The 21,032-nt window shown below is 43.4% G+C and overlaps 1 protein-coding gene across 1 annotated transcript in view; it reads left to right on the top strand.

Annotated features, from left to right (window-relative positions):
• LOC146179057 (choline transporter-like protein 1) overlaps positions 1 to 13,300 on the top strand; it is a 79,230-nt gene extending 65,930 nt beyond the window's left edge. The window contains exons 14-18 of the mRNA XM_084579838.1: positions 1,930 to 2,042; positions 6,253 to 6,419; positions 8,006 to 8,098; positions 10,197 to 10,289; positions 13,163 to 13,300. Of these exons, the coding sequence (XP_084435964.1) occupies positions 1,930 to 2,042; positions 6,253 to 6,419; positions 8,006 to 8,098; positions 10,197 to 10,289; positions 13,163 to 13,225 (529 nt within the window). The 3' untranslated portion in view covers positions 13,226 to 13,300. The remainder of the gene's footprint in view (positions 1 to 1,929; positions 2,043 to 6,252; positions 6,420 to 8,005; positions 8,099 to 10,196; positions 10,290 to 13,162) is intronic.
• Positions 13,301 to 21,032: the final 7,732 nt, after the last annotated feature.

Raw genomic sequence — 21,032 nt, 5'->3', positions numbered from 1 at the left:
TGGTAACAGAACACGCGACTACAACAAGGGTGTAGCAAGTTCCTAAACACTTTTGTTCGCTAACGATAAACCCAGGTTGCTGGGCAACAACAAATGTGAGTATAGTGAAATGCTGGGGGCTGACACAATGGAAATCATGGATATCACAGTCAAGCCGTTTGCGGAGGCTGATGTGAGTGAAGTAACTACAGGACTTTTCAATGAGAAAGTACCACTTCATGAAGTCTAAGCGACTAACGGATTCGGCGCATCGCTTGTCCTTGAAGTGACTTTGTCCGCCTAGTGTAGCAACAGCTTGTCTTAAGCTCCGTATATATGGACTCTACAGAGTCGAGTCGAGTTAGCTTGTCGAGTAAAACTACAGTCGTCGGGTTCATGTATACATAGTCGGATCGAGTAAAGTAGGTGGCGGAACTCGCTTGGAGGGGGTAAGTTAACTCGCTTGACCCACTTGTCTACAAAAGCTTGTAGACGCCGTCGAGTCAGGGAGTCGAGTTATGGGGAACTCTGGGATCAAAAAAGCTTCCGGCGTGGCCGGGAGCGTCAGCAAAATTGAATGACTTTTAGCCCTCATCAACGGTAAAAATAGTAAGCACAACTCTCGATAGTAAAGGGCAACGGAATCAAGCACGAACAGGAAGTTTCCGCAATGAGTGAAATCTTTACTCTAGGCGTCAGAAACCAGCTCATGTAGTGTCATGAGCAATATGGAGAAAGAACAAACATTTTGCACAAAATTGTGAACATTATCGGTATTTCTCTATTAAATATGATGGCGACCTACTGATATAATGCATCCACAGGAAATCTCTTTAAAAAACTAAATAACCTGTTCATGTCAAACAATATTATGTAGTAATCAATAATGAATGCTCAAACTTTGTTACAGCTCATATATTTGTCATGACAAAAAACTCGCTACAAGCCAGTTCATGCAGACACCAAGCTGGTCGAGTAACAGTGACCCCGCTTACCCGCCGCTAACTCGACCCAATGATGTCGAGTACATGTATACAGGTGCTTTAGAGTTAATGCACAGCTCGGGCGAAAAAAAAAATATTGTCGGAGTGGAGAGGAATAGTTTCACGGATTCAAAGCAATTTCTCTTGAGAGGTCAATACAAAACTTCGTATCTTCTTCTTCTTCTTCTTCTTCTTCTCCCTCGTTATAACGGCACATACCCACAGTGGGGGATTGGCCAGAATTATAGCTGCAGCTAATTGCCTCGCGTGTAGACTGCTGCACATTGTCGCGCTGAGCATAGAACACTGTCACATCTGTCAACTTTTATCTGCGCGCAAACCCTTTCGCATGTCCTACGTGGTTTACTCGTTGAAATCGCATCATTGTTTATGAGCGGGCAGAGATAGGAAATAAATGCCCCGTTTAAAATACGAACGCTTTTAATTAACATTGTTTAATTCCTCAGGGCATAAACAAAGTTGTGACAAGGAAAAAAAAAAAAAAGGTAGGGGGAGTTTGAAGTTATTCGTCTTCGTAGTCCAACGCCAGTCTTTTTTTTTTTTTTTTTGACATCTAGATTGCCATGCGTGCCCTGAAGCCATGAACAACCAACCATGCCAGCAGTTGCTGACCCGGATAGATAATTCGATGCAACGTCATGAACAGACAGCGCTTAAAATTGCCCAGGTTCTTTTCGTAGAGAACGAAGATTGCGGTTGGGTGAGCGCCGCGTTTCGCCTGCCACTTGTATCAGAGAAAACGAGGTTTTCTTAATATTCCTTCAGTCAAGATTTCACAAGTATCACAGTAGGAAATGCATTTATTTGTTTAAAAAGAATGCAAAATGTTTTTGCTTCAATCTCGGATCCATTGCTTTTCTGCCCCCGTTATTGTCCATGCTTGTTTTGAACAGCTGCAGCTATACTAATGTTCGATGGAGCTATTATGAAATTATCTTTTTTGCAGCTTCATCGATAAGCTTCAAGCTGTGGCGTCTATCCACACTCTAATGGGCCCATGTAACGGCTGTCTCGACCGCTTCCTGATGCACCTGAACAGGAGAGCCTATGTCATCATGGGTGAGAGAGTATTTATTGTCGGTATAGTAATAAAGTGTTTAAACAATTTATCGCACTTTTTACTCATAAAGATGAATGTGCCTTCGAGGGGGTCTGGCCTTCTTGAAGCTGTATATAGTCAGTAGGGGCAATGCTGGTCTCTAAGCGCATAGTGATCATCTTCATGCCAGTTACATCCACTGCAGGGCAACTTACTCTGCTACTTATCTGGAGTTAGTGGTGAGCGGCGCCATGTGGGGTCAGCCGATCCGATTTATTTCGATTTTAGTCTTCGTAATCTCTTTGTAAGATTTCAGATTATCAGAATCTGCTCGCGTTATTGCAAGCCTATATCAAGTCCGTAAGATGTGTTTTATGCAGAGGGGTGCCGTCTTATATTATACTTGCCTGTTGTTTTTTTCTGCAATGCTCCTCTTACAACGCATGTTAAAGATATAGTTTGCTACGTTATCAGTAGGGAAGTGGCTATACGAATGCAACGCTTTTTGTGTTATTATTGTAGTGATCAGTAACTAAAACATATGCGTTATCGAAGCTGTACACGACACTGAATAGTGAGAAAAACAACCTCTTTGGTTGGTTTTGTTCGGTTTATGTGGCTTAACGCCCCAAAGCGAATCAGGCCACAAGAGACACCGAACCATTTTGAGCTTTACTGACCCTAGGGGTGGCAGTATTATTTCGTTTGGCGTTTTTCGTCGGAATTAGGAAAGCAAGGTGATCTTCGGTGGGATGCTATACCTGGCATGGTGCACGAAACTGAGAAGTTGGCGCAGAGTACTATATGTCTGCATTGAGCAGCACATATTAAGTGGCCTGAATATACCTGTGTGGGTTCAAGTTAAAATCATATTGCGTGCACTTGTCGCCAGACCGCTATAGTATAACGCATTGTACACACTTCACTTGAAAACAACGAACACATCGTACACCATGCACATTCGAGGGCATGAGTGAAATGTTCTTTCCTGGCCTGAAGGCGATATCAATTTAGTGCCAGAAAAAAAGTTGCAATTAGTCTTCGAACTCGGAGGAGCGCGCTGGCTGTTCTTTGCCACACTCACGTAAACTTTGAGGCAAGCATTCGAGGATGTATGCTTCCCTTACCTTCTCTGGCAGTAGAACATAATCCGGCTTGTGCAAAGGTGAACAGCCCTGCTCTGAGCACCGTAACAATGCCCAGGGGACTGTGGCGTCAGGATTGTGACGTCAAGATTGTGAGTGAAGCACAATTCCTGCATGGGAAATTAGGTGTCCCTGCTCCGCAATGTGTTCTTCAATAGGCCTATAGTGAACATACCTGGTACCGTCTGTACACAGTTGTGTAGAAAGCAAATTTTCAGCGTATCTGAGCGTGTTCTACAACTTCAGCAATGAGGTGTTTATTGTTATTGAAATCTGCACTACACGCAAATTTCCTTGTTACAGTCACATTGTAATAACACCTAGGATTTATTTATTGTTATTTTCAGCTACGCATATTTAAAAATTATTTTGGCGGAAATGCTACGTGTGACAAAAATGAATTGATTGGTGCGAACATGATAGCGAATCACCGACGTAAATGTTGCCGCCGTTTTTTCAAAGGTATATAAGTATAAGAAAATCAAAGGAGATCAAAAAATGTGTACGAGAACAAATATTTTCACTGGGGACCATAAACTAGAGCAACACGGTTACGGCTACGAAAAAATATCAGTTCAGGAAAAGAAAACACATGAAAACAGTGTTGTAAACAATGTCAGTAGGCGAGGCATTCCATTCGCGTATCATGTTGTGGAACGAACATATTTAAATTTAATTTTTCTGCAGTTGTACATCAATGTTAAGTGCCGAAAAAATCTTATATCAATCTTTTATGCACGTCTTGATTATTTTATTTCCACTTTCGCCATGATAAGTGTTATACAGGAGTAAGAGTCGAACATATTTCCTATCCCCTGCTAGCAAGGGCCAGAGCTCTGTAGTGTTGCAGCTGGGCCGAAATTACAATTGCCAGATACAAACCGGGACTGATGATTTCGAACGAGCAGGCAGATGACGCATATTCTGAAATAGGGCGCATGTTATTCGTATATGGCTACTGTCTAAACCTGCTCTGTGTGCTGCGAATGTTTTCACCGAAAAGTTAAGCACACGTACAGTTTTAGGGCTCAGGTAATCAAGATAGTTTCTGCAACTAAGGAAATACGTGGCCTGAATGCATTCATGCTTAGGTACATCGGAAATATTTTGGCAACTAAGGCAGTCCTTATGCAGGTTTACTGCAGCGCTATTGAAAAGGCATTTGTCCTACAGTGGGTGAAGTCAGGCTGGTGTACGATGATGATCAGTAAATTGGGTATGATTATGTTTTGAAGGGTTCAATGTGATGTTTCCGGCTATGCACCATGATAAAGTTGAATTAAGGCCATTTTGTAGTTTGAGCGAATCGCGGTCTAGTAATTCCTTCCAATAAAAGTGACAGTTATCAGTACATTATCTCATACTATTAGAGGAGTATACTTTCAGCCATGTCATTAAGGTTTTAAAACAAAACAGAATTCCATGCCAGACCGTTGCATGACCTTGAATAATATAAAAACACTTCCTGTTCAAAGTACCGAACGCAACAATTAATATTTATAAATGGTCCGATTTGGTAGACCATCTGTCGTCATTTTCATGCAGATTTGGTTGTAAATTATATTTATTGTTACGGGGCAGCAAACGGATGAACACAGGCAAATAGAAAAGAGAGAAGATGACCGATGACTTTTAGATGATTTTAACGAATCGCGGCGGGTCTAGCGCGAGCACTTCTACCCGCGCCACAGCCCGCACCACAACCCGCGCCACTGCCCGCTCCTTCTTCCGTAACATTACCCGGGGCCACCAAGTGATCGTCCCGATCTTGGACAAGGAAGATTGTCGACGTTGATGAGATACATAGCATGATAATGGGTGTGACTGAATGGGCGAAGATAGAAGAGGAAGAAGGGAAGAAGACAAAGGCTTGCCGCCATGATGATGCTCGGATGAAGCTTGGCCCAGGACGTTTTCGGGCCACAGGTCGCCAAGATCCGATGACCGAGGTCCAGGCCGCACCGCATGGCACGGGCAGGGGCATGTTGATCCAATATTTTAGAGGAATCCTCAAAGGTGGAGTAGATCTGTAATAAGGGATTTGTATTAAAAATTTACTCCACCTTGGAGGATTCCCCTAAAATATTCGGTCAACACCGCTCACACTTCGAGTTATTGATCATTTCGCTCTCGCCCTATCATCTGATCTGCTGACCATCCTGGTTAGCTCAGTTAGTAGAGTGACTGCCCCAGAAAGACGGTGGACTCGGGTTCAATCCCCGGACCAGGACCAATTTTCTTCAATTACCAAGTTTCAGAGATAGCTGCTTAGCTTTCCTTTGTAGCCGTAAGGCTGCGCTTGGGTGGATGTCAATGAGTACACAGAACATAGAAAAGATGACCGATGACTGTGATATCATTATAATAGAACGCGGGGGCCCTAGCGCGAGCGCTCCAGCCCATGGCTCTACCCACTTCTTCTTTCTCGTTCGTAACAACATTTTTTTGTGTTTATGGTGTTATGTGCACAATCGAAATAGAAAATGACAATGCGACCTCCCTGTCGTTTACCCGAGAAGGCCAGGTGCTTCTATTTTGGAGGAACTGTGACATTGTACGAAAATTTTATCGGTTCCTAAACAAATTATCCCTTTTTGTGTGATGCTGTAAATCAAGCTGATCGGGGTTCTGGAGCCCTTGATAGTAATTCGAAAGAAAATATTTTTTTTTTTGCGTTAAACCACACGCATATCTTTAATATCTAATATGCTGGTAAAGATTTCAGCTAGAACAATGCTTGAGTAGCTGCTGGTATGGATCGAAATGAGACTATAATGTGCGGCTTCATCTGTAACAGAAAGCTTCACCGCGTTCAGTGCACTTTAAAAAAAACCCAGGTGGTTGAAATTTCCGGAGCCCTCCAGTACGGCGTCTCTAATAGCCCTGAGTCGTTTTTAGATGTTAAACCCCATAAACTAAACCAAACCAAACCAATCCAAACCATCTGTAACATAGAAGTGGCCATATAAGAGCGAGTAAGCTCTGCTACCATAATGTATAAGATGGAGGTATGAAATGTATCCGCGAAATGAATGATTCACATCTCGTTCGCCGCTCGCATGTCAGGCATACATATTATGCGCAGCGATGCACGGTCTGAGCTTCCGCACCAGCGGCCGGAGGGCGCTGCGGTTGCTGGCGCGCCATTGCCAGCAGGTCTCTGGACTGGACACAGTCTCCTCCTTTCTCCTCTTCCTGGCCAAGTTCAACGTTGCTCTCCTGAGCGTCTTCAGCGGACTGTGGATTATAAAGGTCAGGTTTTATCCGGAGTGACAAAGGAGAAATGGAAGCGCGCTTGCATACCCAGTCAGAAAAAAACTACAGGAAATTTTCTGTTGTTACGACAAAATCTCTGTGCGGTTTTTGACGGGAAACCTGTTGTGACAACAGAATGTTCTCTCGTAACATCAGAAATTTCTGTAGTTACAACAGAAAAGTGCTACAGAACTACAGACAACAGAACTATACTACATAAAAACTACAGAACTACAGGAAAGTACAAACTACAGGATATTTTGTCGTATTTTTGACATGGTTCTGTAGTTTCTTTTTTTTTACTGGGTAAGTACTACGAACGTAGCACCGGCATGTATATTTTCTAATGATAGCTTTTGGGCCTTATCTTTCCCTCCACATAGGGAGAGGGTCAAAATAAAAGCTATTTTTATATTTTAGATGATATGTTTATTATGCTCATCTAATTTGCACAAATAAAGATATAAAGATGACTCGCGAAAATGAGCCTGTAAACGCCGTTGGTGGTGCATGAAATTCAAGCTGATATGTATTTTAGCGTATTCCTTTGTGCCCAGTAATTATCACTGTAAAATACTTTGAGTTTTGACTCCTGAAGCTTGGTTTCTGTGAGTAAACAGCGCCATTCGTCTTTCTCTTCGGCCGAGGCTAGGAACTGCTGACGGCGTTTAAGACGCTGACAATTGCCCACGTATACAACTTCGAAAGACTCGGAAACTAAAATTGTGTAGAAAAGTGTTAGGGTTTAGGCGGTGATACGTGCACCTAAAGAATGCTCTTACACAGGCGCACTTTCTGCTGCGCAATGGCCAGTGGCAGAGCAGGCCGGAGTCCTCCACTACGGCGTCTCTCATAGGCTGAGTCGTTTTTGGATGTTAAACCCCACAAACCAAACCAATATGTAGTTATCTTTAGGGTACTCGCAATTCCAGATGTCGAACTTTAAAAAAACTACATATGGTGCACTCCGAAGAAAACGTCGTGCTGTGGTGACATCACTAAAACTGCGTGCGATATCACACGCAGTTCTTGATATTTTGCCGCCGTTTTACCATGATGAGAAAGCGGTACTTAGAGAAGCCGTTACAACAGCTGGGTCTTAATTTGAGCAGCCAAATTTTATTATCGTTCGGTGCCACCATGCTTGGGTACAGCCACAGGTATGTTTTCAACGTCATTCAAAACTTTTTAATAGAAACAAAACGTCTACCTGGCTAATATGCTTTGAAGTTTTAATCTGTACATATAAATCTTACTATTCTCCTACTGCGTGCGTTAGTATTTACTCTTATATAGTTTGGTTTATCATATTTACATTTCCTTTTCTATTCCCTAGCATTTATTATTATTATTTTTTTTCCGATGTAGTTATACATCTCAAAATCTAATATCTCTGCACCCCAATTCTTGGCCGATCCCCCCGTGTGGGTATGTGCCATCACATTAGAGGAGAACAACAACAACAATCACACGCATCACAGTAGTCTTGGTATCCGGATACTATACGAGTGTAGTGATTCGATCATTCTTTGAAGTGTGGTAGATTTGGAAACAGTGCATCGTGCATGTTTTTTCGCCGGCAGGAATCGCAGAGCACGGTTTACGTCTGGGCGCCCTTGATAGCGGCTGGCTGTGTTGCCTACTATGTGGCCGACGCTTGCATATCGCTGTATGAGGTAAGCGATAGCGTAATAATGTCTGATTCCATGCGTTGTACTTAGCACCATTATCTCTGACCCTCTTTGGAGCACTCACACGTGCAGTTCTTAGTGGAGACCTCATGCTTTACATTTTCAGAGGAGTGACATATTGCAAGCCGTCACATTGACGACCTTGTTAGAGCGGTTATGCTGCGTAAACAAAGGGGCACGGGTAAAATGTTATGTCGCGCGTTAGTAACAGAAATGAGAGAAATTGTCTTAACCTGTGCGAGAGTTTGGAGGGAGATTTATATTGCCCTGAGACCGCTTGTTACCATCATTTGCGTGCTGTTTTTCACATTTTCGTGTTATTTGTCACTCACTGGTTTGTTCCAGCCTTTCATCCGTTTTGACAACAGTTGTTCGAGTAAAACTTCTAAGCTAATAATCATTTTGTGCGAAGTGTGTTGTGATGTTGCCTTCAATTATATGTGTGGCGTTGCATTTGAAGATAGTATTCATGGCGAGGTTTTAACGCAATAACGTTAAAGGGTCACCGGAAATCCGGCGTTGGCGGCGCTTTGGCGTTGTGAGCGAAAAAAAAAATCGAGAAGAGTTCAACGCTGCTGAAGCGAATGTGGAGCGAAAGCATTAGCTGCAGGTATCTTCTACTTCTTCTTTCTTCTTATTTCTTCTTCTTCGTCTTCTTTCTTCCTGTTCTCCTTCTTTCTTTTTTTTTCTTCTTTTTTTTTCGTCATCTTCTTTGTCTTCTTCTTTGTCTTCTTCTTTGTCTTCTCTTCATCTTCTTTTTCTTCTCCTCCTTCTTCTTTTTCTTATTCTTCTTCTTCACGGCTGTTCAAGGCAATTCGTGACTGCGGCCATGGTCTAGGCGACGGGCCGAAACCTTGCTTAGTGTTGCTTTCGCAATAAAATCACAAGCGGGGAGCTGGCAGGCGGTAGCTGCCAGCTCACATGGCAGCGCACTGACTGGACATAGGGTTGCCTGACGTTAAGTTTGGCTGGTGCTGCCAAGTCGGGCATCTTTCACAAGGGAGGGGAATATCAGAACTAGCCTGCCAGGACCCTTGCATTTACGTTACCCCTAAGCCTCGCAGGCACGTTCATACGGCTTTGTTAAAAAGAGGGGCTTTAAATGTAGACTGGTAGCCTACGCTATCGCGTAGTATCGCGTAGTAAGTGTGCACCGTAATGTTTTCATATGAATTAGTTGTACTGTAAATATAAGCATTTTTTTTATTTTAGATAAATGACGGAATAATAGTACAACACGGCTTGTATTTGATACCTACTATCGAGTCATCTCACGGAAACACAGATAAAATTTTAAGACATGACCTTTATGTTAGTCTTGAACATATATTGCGGTAGATTTTGAGAGATGTGGTAAACTATGGTATTCGAGATTGAAGTATATGTCCAGTGCACGTGCCAGTGCTGCACGTGAGCTCCTGTTTACTCACCTCAGATTAGCGACGCTAACCAACTGATTTGTACGAATAAAGAAAGCATTCACGCCACCCTAATGCCCTCGTCCATGTGCTCCCCAAGCATGCCATGGTCCTTACATTGTCTTCACGGATATTATTATACATCAATCTCGTGAAAAGCAAAACAAAATTTGAAGGATACAGCTTCCATAAGAACAAAATGAGGGCGTAATTTGCTTGAATACAGCTTTAATTCACTTGAATTAAAAACAAAATTATGCGTCAAAATGGCTTGTTGTTACTAACAAATAAAGCGAAAATCGCAGCTGTGATCAAAATGCATGTTTAAATATTTTCTTTGGGCAGAGCAATCACATTTATAACAATGTGCACACATTTCAAGCAGCATCACCCTACTTCATGGGAATTCTCTTTGAACGGTTGGTTTAACGTTACGTCATCTAAAAGTATTATATGGAGGCCCCGTATCGGTGAGGATCATTGGGTTCAACGCGACACCATCTATAACTAGGTTATATGGAGGCACTCTATCGGTGCGGATTTTTTATAAGAAGTTCTTATGCGAACGTGTCAGTTGCTTTTCGAAACTTTGCTCGCCGTGTATTTAAATACCCTGCGGAAATCGTACAGTAATTAAGGAAGTACATGCTTAATTATTATTACAGGTGGCGGTGGACACCCTGTTCCTGTGTTTCTGCGAGGACTGCGAACAGAACAACGGCGTCTCGAAACCGTACTTTGTTACGGATTCCCTGCGAGTGAGTGTCACAATCTGCTTTCCATAGAAGAAAAAAAACATGATTAAAGTGTTAAATTGGGCGTGTTGGTACATCTTGAACAAATATATAACAGCGCAAAGAGACAAGGACAAGGCGAGACGACAAGGCCGTCCTTGTCGTCTCGCCTCGTCCTTGTCTCTTTGCGCTGTTATATATTTGTTCAAGAAAAAAAACACTTTCAAATTAGTTCAAAATAATTAAATTTTCTTATTAGTTACTCTCGTAGAACCAACATAAAAGCAATCATTTATGCTGATATTGCCAACGATTCATTACTTTTAGTTATCTACGAGAATACCGAGTTTTTATTTGGGTCACAAGAACAGCTGAGCATCAAAATATAGTGTCGAAACGTTTTTCCGCTTTGTGAATTTTGTTGGTTATGGTGGGCAATCGGTCTAGAAACACTATTCAATGTAATATATTTTTATACGCGCTGATGGGGCCCTTTGCATACTGGGGTACAACTGAAAAAAAAAAAAAACCCTCAAAATCACGTGATAGTGTGTGCGTATAATTGTGTGCGTTCAAATGCGCGTGCAAAGTGCAAAAAAAAAAAAAATGAGTTGCTTTCCTTTCGTTACGCAAGGCGCCAGCCAATACGGTTGCTCACATGTTCGCGCTCTATGACAGTTGCTCACACCTGCAAGATCACTGTCCCGCTGTCTCAATCTTTACGTGCGTCGCTACCGATATCGAGGCGCCCGATACCACAAATGAGAGCAACTAAGAGCCGTGGCTCATCTTTATATAACAGTAACTTCAAAAGTATCCGATTAGTTTCCTGGTAAATTGTTCCCCAAGTAACTCATTGCATTTTTAGACTACTAAACAAGAAATGGAATGCTTTACAACGTAAATATCCAAAAGACAAGTTCTTGTAAAAGAATCACAATAAATTACCTGCGTTCATGCATGCGACCTAGACTTTGAAACAACTTTGAAAGATTCAGGCAGTGCGCATTGTATAGACATTTGCAATGAGGGTTTTTAGATTACTAAACGAGAAATGGAATGCTTTACAATTTAAATTTCCAAATAACAAGTTCTTGTAAAAGAATCACAATAAATTACCTGCGTTCATGCATGCAACCTAGACTTTGAAACAACTTTGAAAGATTCAGGCAGTGCGCATTGTATAGACATTTGTAATGAGGGTTTTTAGATTACTAAACAAGAAATGGAATGCTTTAAAATTTCAATTTCCAAATAACAAGTTCTTGTAAAAGAATCACAATAAATTACCTGCGTTCATGCATGCGACCTAGACTTTGAAACAACTTTGAAAGATTCAGGCAGTGCGCATTGTATAGACATTTGTAATGAGGGTTTCCTATTCGTCGCCGCATTGCTCGTAAGGCTTCTGTGTACATGATTCTCTAGTGCGGTGTAAGCGGCAGCGGAACCGCTTTGCATCAGCCCAGAGGGGAGGCGTCTCGACATCCTCCTCGCCCAATGTAAATATGTCTACACGGAGGTGAAAACTTGGTCAGGAATTCAATTTTGCCTTTCCATCAGTTTTTCTATAGAGCGTGTTTGGTCAACATTTCTTTATGCACCCCAAATAGGAGGTTAATAAGGCACGCATTCGCGCATACTGTGGTGGTATTGAAGAACTGGAGTTAAATATCGGGCGCAGACGTTTTGAAAAATAAGGTAAGAGCTTCAGGAATGGCAAACGTTTCGTGCCGTTTTGCTTACATTTTAGGACCGCAGGGAAACATTACGGTTTTTCTGCAGTTACTATAGACCGCGTATGTTGCTCCGTTGTCTGTAAACTTCAAATGAAAAAATGGCTACATTCACAAAAACATAGCAAAATTTGAATATTCTGAGTGCCGTATAGGTTTTTTTTTCCCGAGAACTTTGCCAAGGATACAGCGTCAGATTCTTCAACCAAGCGGTTCTAACGGCATACTAAGAAAACATGTTTTAATTCCTACACTGAGTTTCTTACTGTCAAGACAAGGGTGAGAATGCACAAAAATCTGACGCCACAGGTTGCGTTAACAGCAGGTGACCTAGCTATGCAGCATAGAACACTTGTTTCAGCAATTTGAATGAACAGGATTACTAAAAAGAAGAACAACTTCATTCTGCGTAAACTGTTTACAAATTTTCGTTAACGAACGAACAGGCAACTGAAAAAACGCCTTATGATCAGAGTTAGGTGAACTAACAGAATACCTCGTCGTGACGAAGATCTCTGCCAGAGTGGCATCAATAGTTAGGTTGCAGGTCGCAAACATTAGAACACGCATGCCAAATAAGGTGAAAAGTAACATGCACAAGTACCTATGCTCGCCTACGAGCGAATGAATGTGCGGAATAAATTTTCTCCATACCAGCACTTGTTACCTAATGAATACTCTTGTAGTTGAGTTTGTTTTCTACAGAAGAGCTAAGTGCTAATGTATATGGATAAGCTATCTACTCACACATAATGTACGGAGGCATTACGTTGAGATGAATTTCTACCGTTCTTTAAGTCGTTCTATGTTTGCAGTGTTCCAAAATAGGAAGAGAAAAGCCTATTTGTCAATTTTCATAGCGCTATAGAAATAGATGCTCTTCTATGTGAAGGACGTGGTCATAAAGTTACGCTCAAATAATCACATTTTGGTGAAAAATTGTTATTATGGTTGTTTTAAAAATACCACTTCATTGCGCCTTTAATTAATGTGTCAAGAAAATGACTCTGCTAATGCTCGCTATTTTCTAATTTCTTCTGTTTCAGCACATAGTATCTTAGCATGTCAAAAGGTTTTACCGTAGTGTTTGTTTCTCACCTGTTTATCACCCGACACAGTCAACTGTATCTTAGAGACGTCTTTGTTGTTTTCACAACGCAGGCCTTCATGAACGAGACCAAGAATGACCACATCGACGTCACAAATGCAAGGTTGACGTCCTAAGGCCAACTTTGCGCAGTAGTTTTGGGGAACGAATCGCACATATAGGCTATTTTTAAATAAATGTTTCCTTCTTACGGTGGTTTTTTGTATACATATAAGGGGACTGGTGTACTTCCTCACCTTAATCCACTCAGGCAAACTGGCACGTTTGTCACAACGGAACTCATATATCACGTATTCAGTGTTACAAATCAACTGATCAGGGGATTCAGCGGTGAGGCGATAGTCGCTACATTTCGCTCTCAAAGACGAAGGAGGGGATTGCAGTGCTGCGAAGGAGCGATGGCCTGTGTCGTGTGTCCAGGAGTGGTCCCTGAGGAGCGCCGACTGCTCGTGTTTGTCGATGCGCATGCTATGTCATATAACCGTGTCGTTAACAAATCTGTGCTATACGCTTACCTAGCTATAATTATCGGTACCGAGCAATCGAGAACTGCAGCACAATGGTGGCTGCCACCATCGAAAAAATCAAAATCAGTCCAGTGCTGACACAGGAAGATGTAGGCGACTCTCAAATCTTGTTTGAATTTCTGCAGGCGCAGGCCTTGATTGTACTCGAGGTTCTGGGCTCCGGTCACGTTTAACTCCACTGAATGTCTTCTCGGGACTGCACTCATCTCGTAGCGTTAACCACCGTCGTTGCTGCATGCATATCCTTAGCTTTTTTTGAAGTGCTACCATAGTTTGATGGTGTATCCTATTGATTTTCGTGACACCACCACCACCCCCTCGTAATTTAGACGAAACGTCTCGTAACATCGCCTCTTCATAGATTGTCACGAAAAAAAAAAAAATGTCTGTGAGGCTAATATGTGCTACGCGTGGATTACAACACTGAATAAAAAGTAGGGTCATTTCCTCCACTTCAGCGTCTGTGGACGCAAAAATGTGGAATAAACATGTTTCCAATGAATGCATACATTTGAAAGACAGGTATCTATCTCCTCGCCGCGCGTCTCTTGCCGAAATTCATTTTGAGAAACCCCGTAATCTTCACTTGCCGCTTTGAAACACCGGGTTGCTTCTCTGGTTCGTTGTTGAGCTGAAATCTGTATTGTAGGGGCTACAAGGGATATGGTGCTACCTTCACAGAAGAAACGGCATACGCGGCGAGCGGAAGAAGCAGCTTAAGGAGAACTCGGACGGCACTATCGTTGGAGTAGCTCCCTTCGGCGCACAAGCGTGGGCCCATCATTGTGTACACAACGACAAGGCACGCCGGACTCAACGGAAACAAATAGTCGACGCCACGCATCCCGGCCACACTAATCGAGTGTGGCCCCCCCCCCCCCCCCCCCCCCCCAAAGGTGCCGAACTATAAGCAGAGAGCAGAAGGTCCGCTGTAGGCAACATCAAACAAAGGGTATTCATTTGAAACTTATTTAATGCCAATAAAATCCACCCAAGGCGCGTTCCTCATGAAGGAAAAGACCAACATATATACTTCACAATAAGAGGCAGACAGAAAATCGCAGCAGTCCCAAACATGCAGAATCCAACACCGGAGCAGTGAGGTGGCGCTCTGTCCAGCGAACACCTCAACGATCGAGTAAATTTGGTCGACTAGACATGCGCAGTTGCCATGGCCACTGGCGCCTGGACTAAAGAGGACGCGCAGGCAGCCGCTAACCCGACCGACCAGCTGAGTCCGATTTACTGGGCGAATTAAGAAGCGCTGGCTAAAGGACTCCTGGACAACCGGGCCCCCCAATGCACGAGCAATCAATGTTTGATTAAGTTTCTTCCCTAAGCGCGCACGAACATCGCACAGCATGCATGCGTCTTGCACACCGGCTCTGTGATTATTTGTGAAGGCCTCTGAAGGGCATGAGAGCACTCAGGCGTCTCAAACAGAGAAATAAATTTTACGGATACAGAGAGAAATGCTGCGGTGCTATCCTGAAGGAGAGAGACGAGTCACGTCGTGGTAACCAGGTGGTATGGGATGGTGAACTGCTGAGGAAGATACTAGTTAACTCTCGGGCAAGGGGGGGGGGGGGGGGTGTTTCGGTGAAAGCAAGAAACGAAATTCCTCCATCTCTTGCGCGATGTTTGCATGGCCAAGTTAAAGACCTCCCGGCCTTCTCGAAGTTTTTCTTCGCATCAAAGCCTACAACTAGTGATTCTTAGTCGTTAATGTTTTCAGAAATCAAAGAAAGCAAACAGGCTTTTGTCTACTTTGCTAATGAACACATGCAAAAAGTGGAGAAGTACGATTCGGCTGAGCAGCACACTAGTCTTTGGTGCCCATGTTAGGGACGCTGTGAGCGTTTACGTGTTGAAAGCTGCGCACGAGCGAGAGCTCGAAGACGACGAAAAGCTTTCGCGGTGTGCGCCTTCATTGCCGGGCGTCCGCCACTACGTGCGGCCGGCACCTGCAACTGCGTCACCCCGTGGCCAATGACTGGGAGCTTCCGAACAAGGTGACATCCCCAGGTCGCTGTGGAGCAGCACGCCCGGGTTTTAGTCAAGCAGAGAGCAAGTAAGTCGAGTATATGTCCATAGGTTTCTCAAATAGCACCGACTAGAGGCAAATCACATTGCCTACAAGAGGATGAAATTCCTCTAGAGTGCCTCAAAACTTTTCGTAGAGAGCTGATTGGACCGATAACAACCTGCAATTACATTATGAATCATTACAAGGCCGCGTATCGCCGATAACATGTCTTGTCTCGCTTTTCTCGACTTGGCCGAGTTAGTGCTATAGCCATGCGTGGCTTCGACGAGGCTGAATTACTCACATCTATAAGATAAAGCAGGTGTTGCGGAGGGGCATAAAGGGGCCCCCCAAAACTGCTTTGTCCTCTCGTTGGTCTGTGTGATAGGATGCTGCGATCGGCATGGCAAACTTCACTGCTTATAGCATTTTTCAAGTGAATGTCCCACGAAGGCATATTCTGTATAGATTCATGATGAGAGATAGGGAGGAGAACTCGTGCAGGTTACAGAAAACTCGTGGTAGGATTCCTGTATTCGCGAGTTGCTTCCGTTCTTGCATTGGTTTGGGGTATCTTGAGGGCGCTGTCATTTCCACAATAGTGCATCACATACGATAAAACATTCATAATGCATTTTTGAAACAGCACACGGGTTGTTTTAACTAGAGACACAACTCGAGCGGGGTATACAGAGCAAATATTTTGGACACACCGCTTTTTGGCACATCGCCCAAGGCAGGACAGGCCACCTTGAAGAGCTCAGAGGGCGCCAGGAGCTCGTCAACTTCGGGCATGCCTATCTCGTTTCCACCAACCAGCGCGTGTTCACTGGCGGTAGTCGAGCACCCGGTAGTCCGGTATTACGGTAACGATAACGCTAACAGAGTACACGGTACGCGAAACGCGTCTATCAACGCCATAGTGTTAAACGTCACGTTGCGCAAAATATACGGCGTCAGCAATCGGCGTTGAGTGAAAAATTATGGGCATGACGCTGGCAGTTGATAGCTGGCAGCTGACTTGGCCGGGAACTGATTCTTCGGTAGTTTGTGCAAACTAGATCACATGATATTAGAAAGTTGGATGGACCTGCCAACTCGGGTGGATCAATTCAGGTGGGAAGGTAGAATAAGAATCAACCTTCCCCTTGTATGCTAAGTCGGACACACTATACACCTCGGCCAGGGAGACACGTTAAAACAGGTTGGTCAAAGAGGGGCTGCAAATGTCGCGTGGTAGCCTATGCTATCGCTCATACCCTTGAAGGCGGAGCTTGAGCATCATCCATAATATTTTTCGCGTATAATGAGGCTGTACATCAGAGTCAATACATCCGCAGATCTCCCTCCGGGGTGCTTATAGTTTTCCGATGTTTGCTGAAAAAAAAGAAAAGAAGCAGACCGGATGAATTTTCTATGAAAGTCTTGATCGCTTTTAGCAAACGAAGGGCGAAATTTAAAAGTTTTTGCGGTCATTGGTAGATACGACCATTCATATAAAAAAATTGTGGAGATACTTAAGTTCTACCGTTATGGGAACGACACGACAGCGTTGACGGCTCCTGTTTGCCCACTGTCCCAGCGGATTCCTTTTCGTCTACATGGAATTTGTAACCCGCCTAATAATCCTTAATTGGTTTCTTTCACATCTCGATGCAAATACGTTTAGAAATACAGTCGTATCAAAGACCCGCTTAACCAAGACGCACGAACGTATTACGCACAGTCTTGGTCAACAAGTGCTCAAGTCGTGAAGTTTTCGTCTCAGCCACAAAATGGAGCCGTCATGCCATCGTTAAAGGCCAGAGGGTATTTAAAATAATCGGAAATGATTTCTTGTCACAGCAAGAAACTACTTCATAGCATTTCACGACCGTTTAGTCTTAATGGCGCCATGGTAGCTTCATTTTGCGGCTGAGGCGTAAATCCTTTCCATTCTCTCATCTGGAAGGAGATGCCCCATTTTGTCACCCTCTGTGAAATGGTCCATGCCACATGGACGCTTGATATCAAATAATCCCGAATCTGTTTCTAGCCATTCCAGCCACCAACTACTACAATATTATATTCATAATAGTATCTCTCTATATTGAAGGAGTCCCTTCACAAATAAAAGCCATGGTTGAAATTGTTGGTGCTTCGTTTTACATTCCAGGTATCTAAGTAAAAGAGGTAAGAAACTATAGCTGAAGAGAAAATTAGTTCGAAGCAAGGCTGATATCGGACAAGTCCTGCTTACCGTCGACTTCAATATTGAATGTCTAGGTAACAATTATTCATGCTAATCTGATTTTATATTATTGCAGGTATGACATGTATGTTCCACTTATCGGATATCTTGAATACGAGGAGCTATGCGTCCTCTTTGCAATGTTCTGTGAGTATTAAAATGGTGCCGAATTTTTTTCTAGAAACAGATTGTTTTCCGCAGGTGCACATGAGTTTTAAAAACCTTTTTTTTTTTAGTCGTTTCCCTGTGAACAGGCGTAGCATATGGTAGCGACGATGTACTGGTCCACCGTCTGCACTTCTCTGAAATTACTAGAGCAAGCTGTACAGATCGTCTCTAACTGTGAAGACATCGATATTCCGCTATTAAAGGTTGCGGGTAAACAGGCTTGCGCTTCTATCTATTCATCCTACGTTGACACCTACGGCGACTCTGGTATCCGAGAGAGAATGGCTCGTAGAGTTAATTCAACAGCAAAACCCAGAGCAGCTTAGGTTTATTCAATTGCCTGAAGTGAGTTAAGAGTACCACCCCTGCTGAATAAAAAGCTGCCTCATTAATAGAAAATTGCATCGGAAGGTAATTAATTTACAGTAATAATTTCTTTCCTGTAAATCGCATGGACACAAATAATTACGTTAATAATTACTGCTCCCAAAAAGACATGACATTACATTATAAGTGTGCTTCCAAAGTGTAACAAAGAACTTCTTCAATGCCTTTTTATCTTCATCCCGCGAAAATTTTCAATCCAGCACATATTGCACCAAAGATATCCGTGATTCAAAATAGCCTCCTAATTTACCCTCTCAGCTCATGCACCTTGCCGATGGAAGAAAACATACGCAACTGACCAATATGCCTCCCTCCACCCAGGAATGCTTTAGCCTGGCAATCTGGCACAGTTGTGTACGCTTTTAATTTCTTGTAGCTTTCTTCCCCGCCCCAGTTTTAAAGTAGAAAAGTGATTTAAGAAAATGGAAGTCAGAAGTGCGACAGTCTCCTTCCAGGCTGTGTAAGAAAGCCTTGTAGTCGTTGAGATAGATAGATGGATTTATTGAAAGGAAAAGGCAGAAAGGTTGGCCCGAATAATTCAAATTTGGCCTGTTACTCTGCACTGGGGAAGGGAAAGGAGAGAAGAAAGAAAGTCATGATGGGTGACGATGTGGGAGAAGGCATATGAAATATATATACAGGCACAGCAGCTTGCTTTACAAGCGCGAATCAAGTCCGCTGGCGCTCAAATAACGGCAAAGAGCACGCACTGCCTGGACGCCCTTCCCCTTGTCCTGCCAATCGCCCAGCAGCAGTTCCTCCTACAGAGGCCTCTTGTCTAAACGCTTCAAGGAAGCAGCAAACACATTTCTTTCGTTCGCATACTCTGGGCACACCAATAATACATGGTCCACAGTCTCTGGGATGCCACAAGTTGAACATTCCGGTGAGTCCATCTGTCCAATTAAATGTAAGTACTTGCGCGTGAAAGCCACGTTTAAACGAAGTCTATGTATCAAGCATGACTGATGACACGGAATATCAAGCGGAACATTAAATTTAAACGTTCGATCGAGCCTTCTGAGACGAATGTGTCGGGCGTCTGGTTGAGCCCAGTAAGCTGCTGTAGCAATATCCATACAACTCTTTAGAAGACACGTCGTATCCGCTCTTGAAAAAGGCACAGCTGTTTGGAAGCCATTGATGAGTGCGCTTTTCGCTTCAACATCGGCCTGCTCATTCCCATGGAGGCCGCAGTGGGCAGGGATCCATTGAAACATTATCATGTGGCCTTGCAGCTGGGCAGATGTGATGAGCTCCATGATGTTTAGTGCCAAGGACTGATAGGCAGTGTGGCGTAAGAAGTTTCCAAAATTTGTAATTTGTCGTTGAGTGCATCTATGTCGCTAGCTCGGTCCATGCTCGAATACGTATTGCACTTAATATTTGTGGCGAATGCCTGTAGGTGGCGTACCTGTCGGGCCAGCAGGCGGTGGTAGCTGTCGAAATAAACGTAAAGGGCGATGATGCGCTAAAGCTGGCTTGCAAGAAAAAACCCGATTACTAAATCCGAAGAACGTCTAACCTTGCTCTTGGCGCATGATAGCTTTAATTTCTTATGCGCCATAAAACCCAACAAAACTTAAAGAACGCTGTGCTGATGGTCATCAATCTTTGTTTTTTCACTTGTAGTTGTGAATGACTTTCCCCTTTGTGCTCAATATTTTTGATAAACCTTGTATTTGTGTGTGCCTGTAGTATAGCTGAAAGTTAGGTGCATCGTAATGGTGACAATATCTAGGGTCCTCTCAACGTGCCACCGAGAGTCACTCAGGGAGAAGGACTTGTACGTGTACGGCAGCTCTCTCTTCATAACTCTTCGGCTAACTTTATCAATGCTGACACCGAAGTCAGAGGAGGATCTCGTGTTACATTTGACAGCTTCTCCCCTCATTTTTGTGTTAAATGGCATTTTTCCTTTTAGAATCTAAACGTCGTTCAAAGATACCGTGTACTATGCTAAAGAGAAAATTAGTGGGACTGCAAGAACTACACTTTTTCAATTTGGAGTATCACCGAAGAGCAAAAATCAGTTTTTTTTTTTTGAAGACAGGATAAGAAAAGTGATTTTTTCTCAACGTCCATGCATGTCTAATATAGATATGCCCTTAAGATTTTGTCAAGAACTGTGCTTGTGTATATCAACATCAAAATTAGTCGCTGAAAATGAATAATTAAAATATGATATATTCTCTATAAATTAATGCGTGCGAAAGGAAAATCACTGCAGAACTGCATTGGAAAAGGTGAGGTCATGGAGAAAAAAAATGAAGATGGTGATGTCACAGACAGCGGTAAACTCAGCGCTGTTTTTGAAGCGGACGCTTCACTACGCCATATGAAGCGAAAGTCGCGGCCGTGCGTGGCACAGGCCGCTACTGCGCATGCGCTGTAACTATGGCAACCAGCCGCACCGTTCCACGGGTGATCCTCCGCTGCGCTCGCTACAGAGAGAAGGAGGAGGGTATTGACATCCCACGAGATTTACATCCCAGCAGATGCGTATGCGGGCGCGCGCGGAGAGGAGGAGAAGGGTAGTTTCTGCACTGTGTATGCGTGCGCTTCCGCGGAGAGCTGACCGCGTG

This window comes from Amblyomma maculatum, chromosome 9 (genome assembly GCF_055883805.1).
Source record: "Amblyomma maculatum isolate TAMU_Amacu chromosome 9, ASM5588380v1, whole genome shotgun sequence".
Classification (NCBI taxonomy): domain Eukaryota; kingdom Metazoa; phylum Arthropoda; class Arachnida; order Ixodida; family Ixodidae; genus Amblyomma; species Amblyomma maculatum.
The sequence above is the reverse complement of the archived record's forward strand: the minus strand, read 5'-3'. Positions and strand labels throughout refer to the sequence as shown.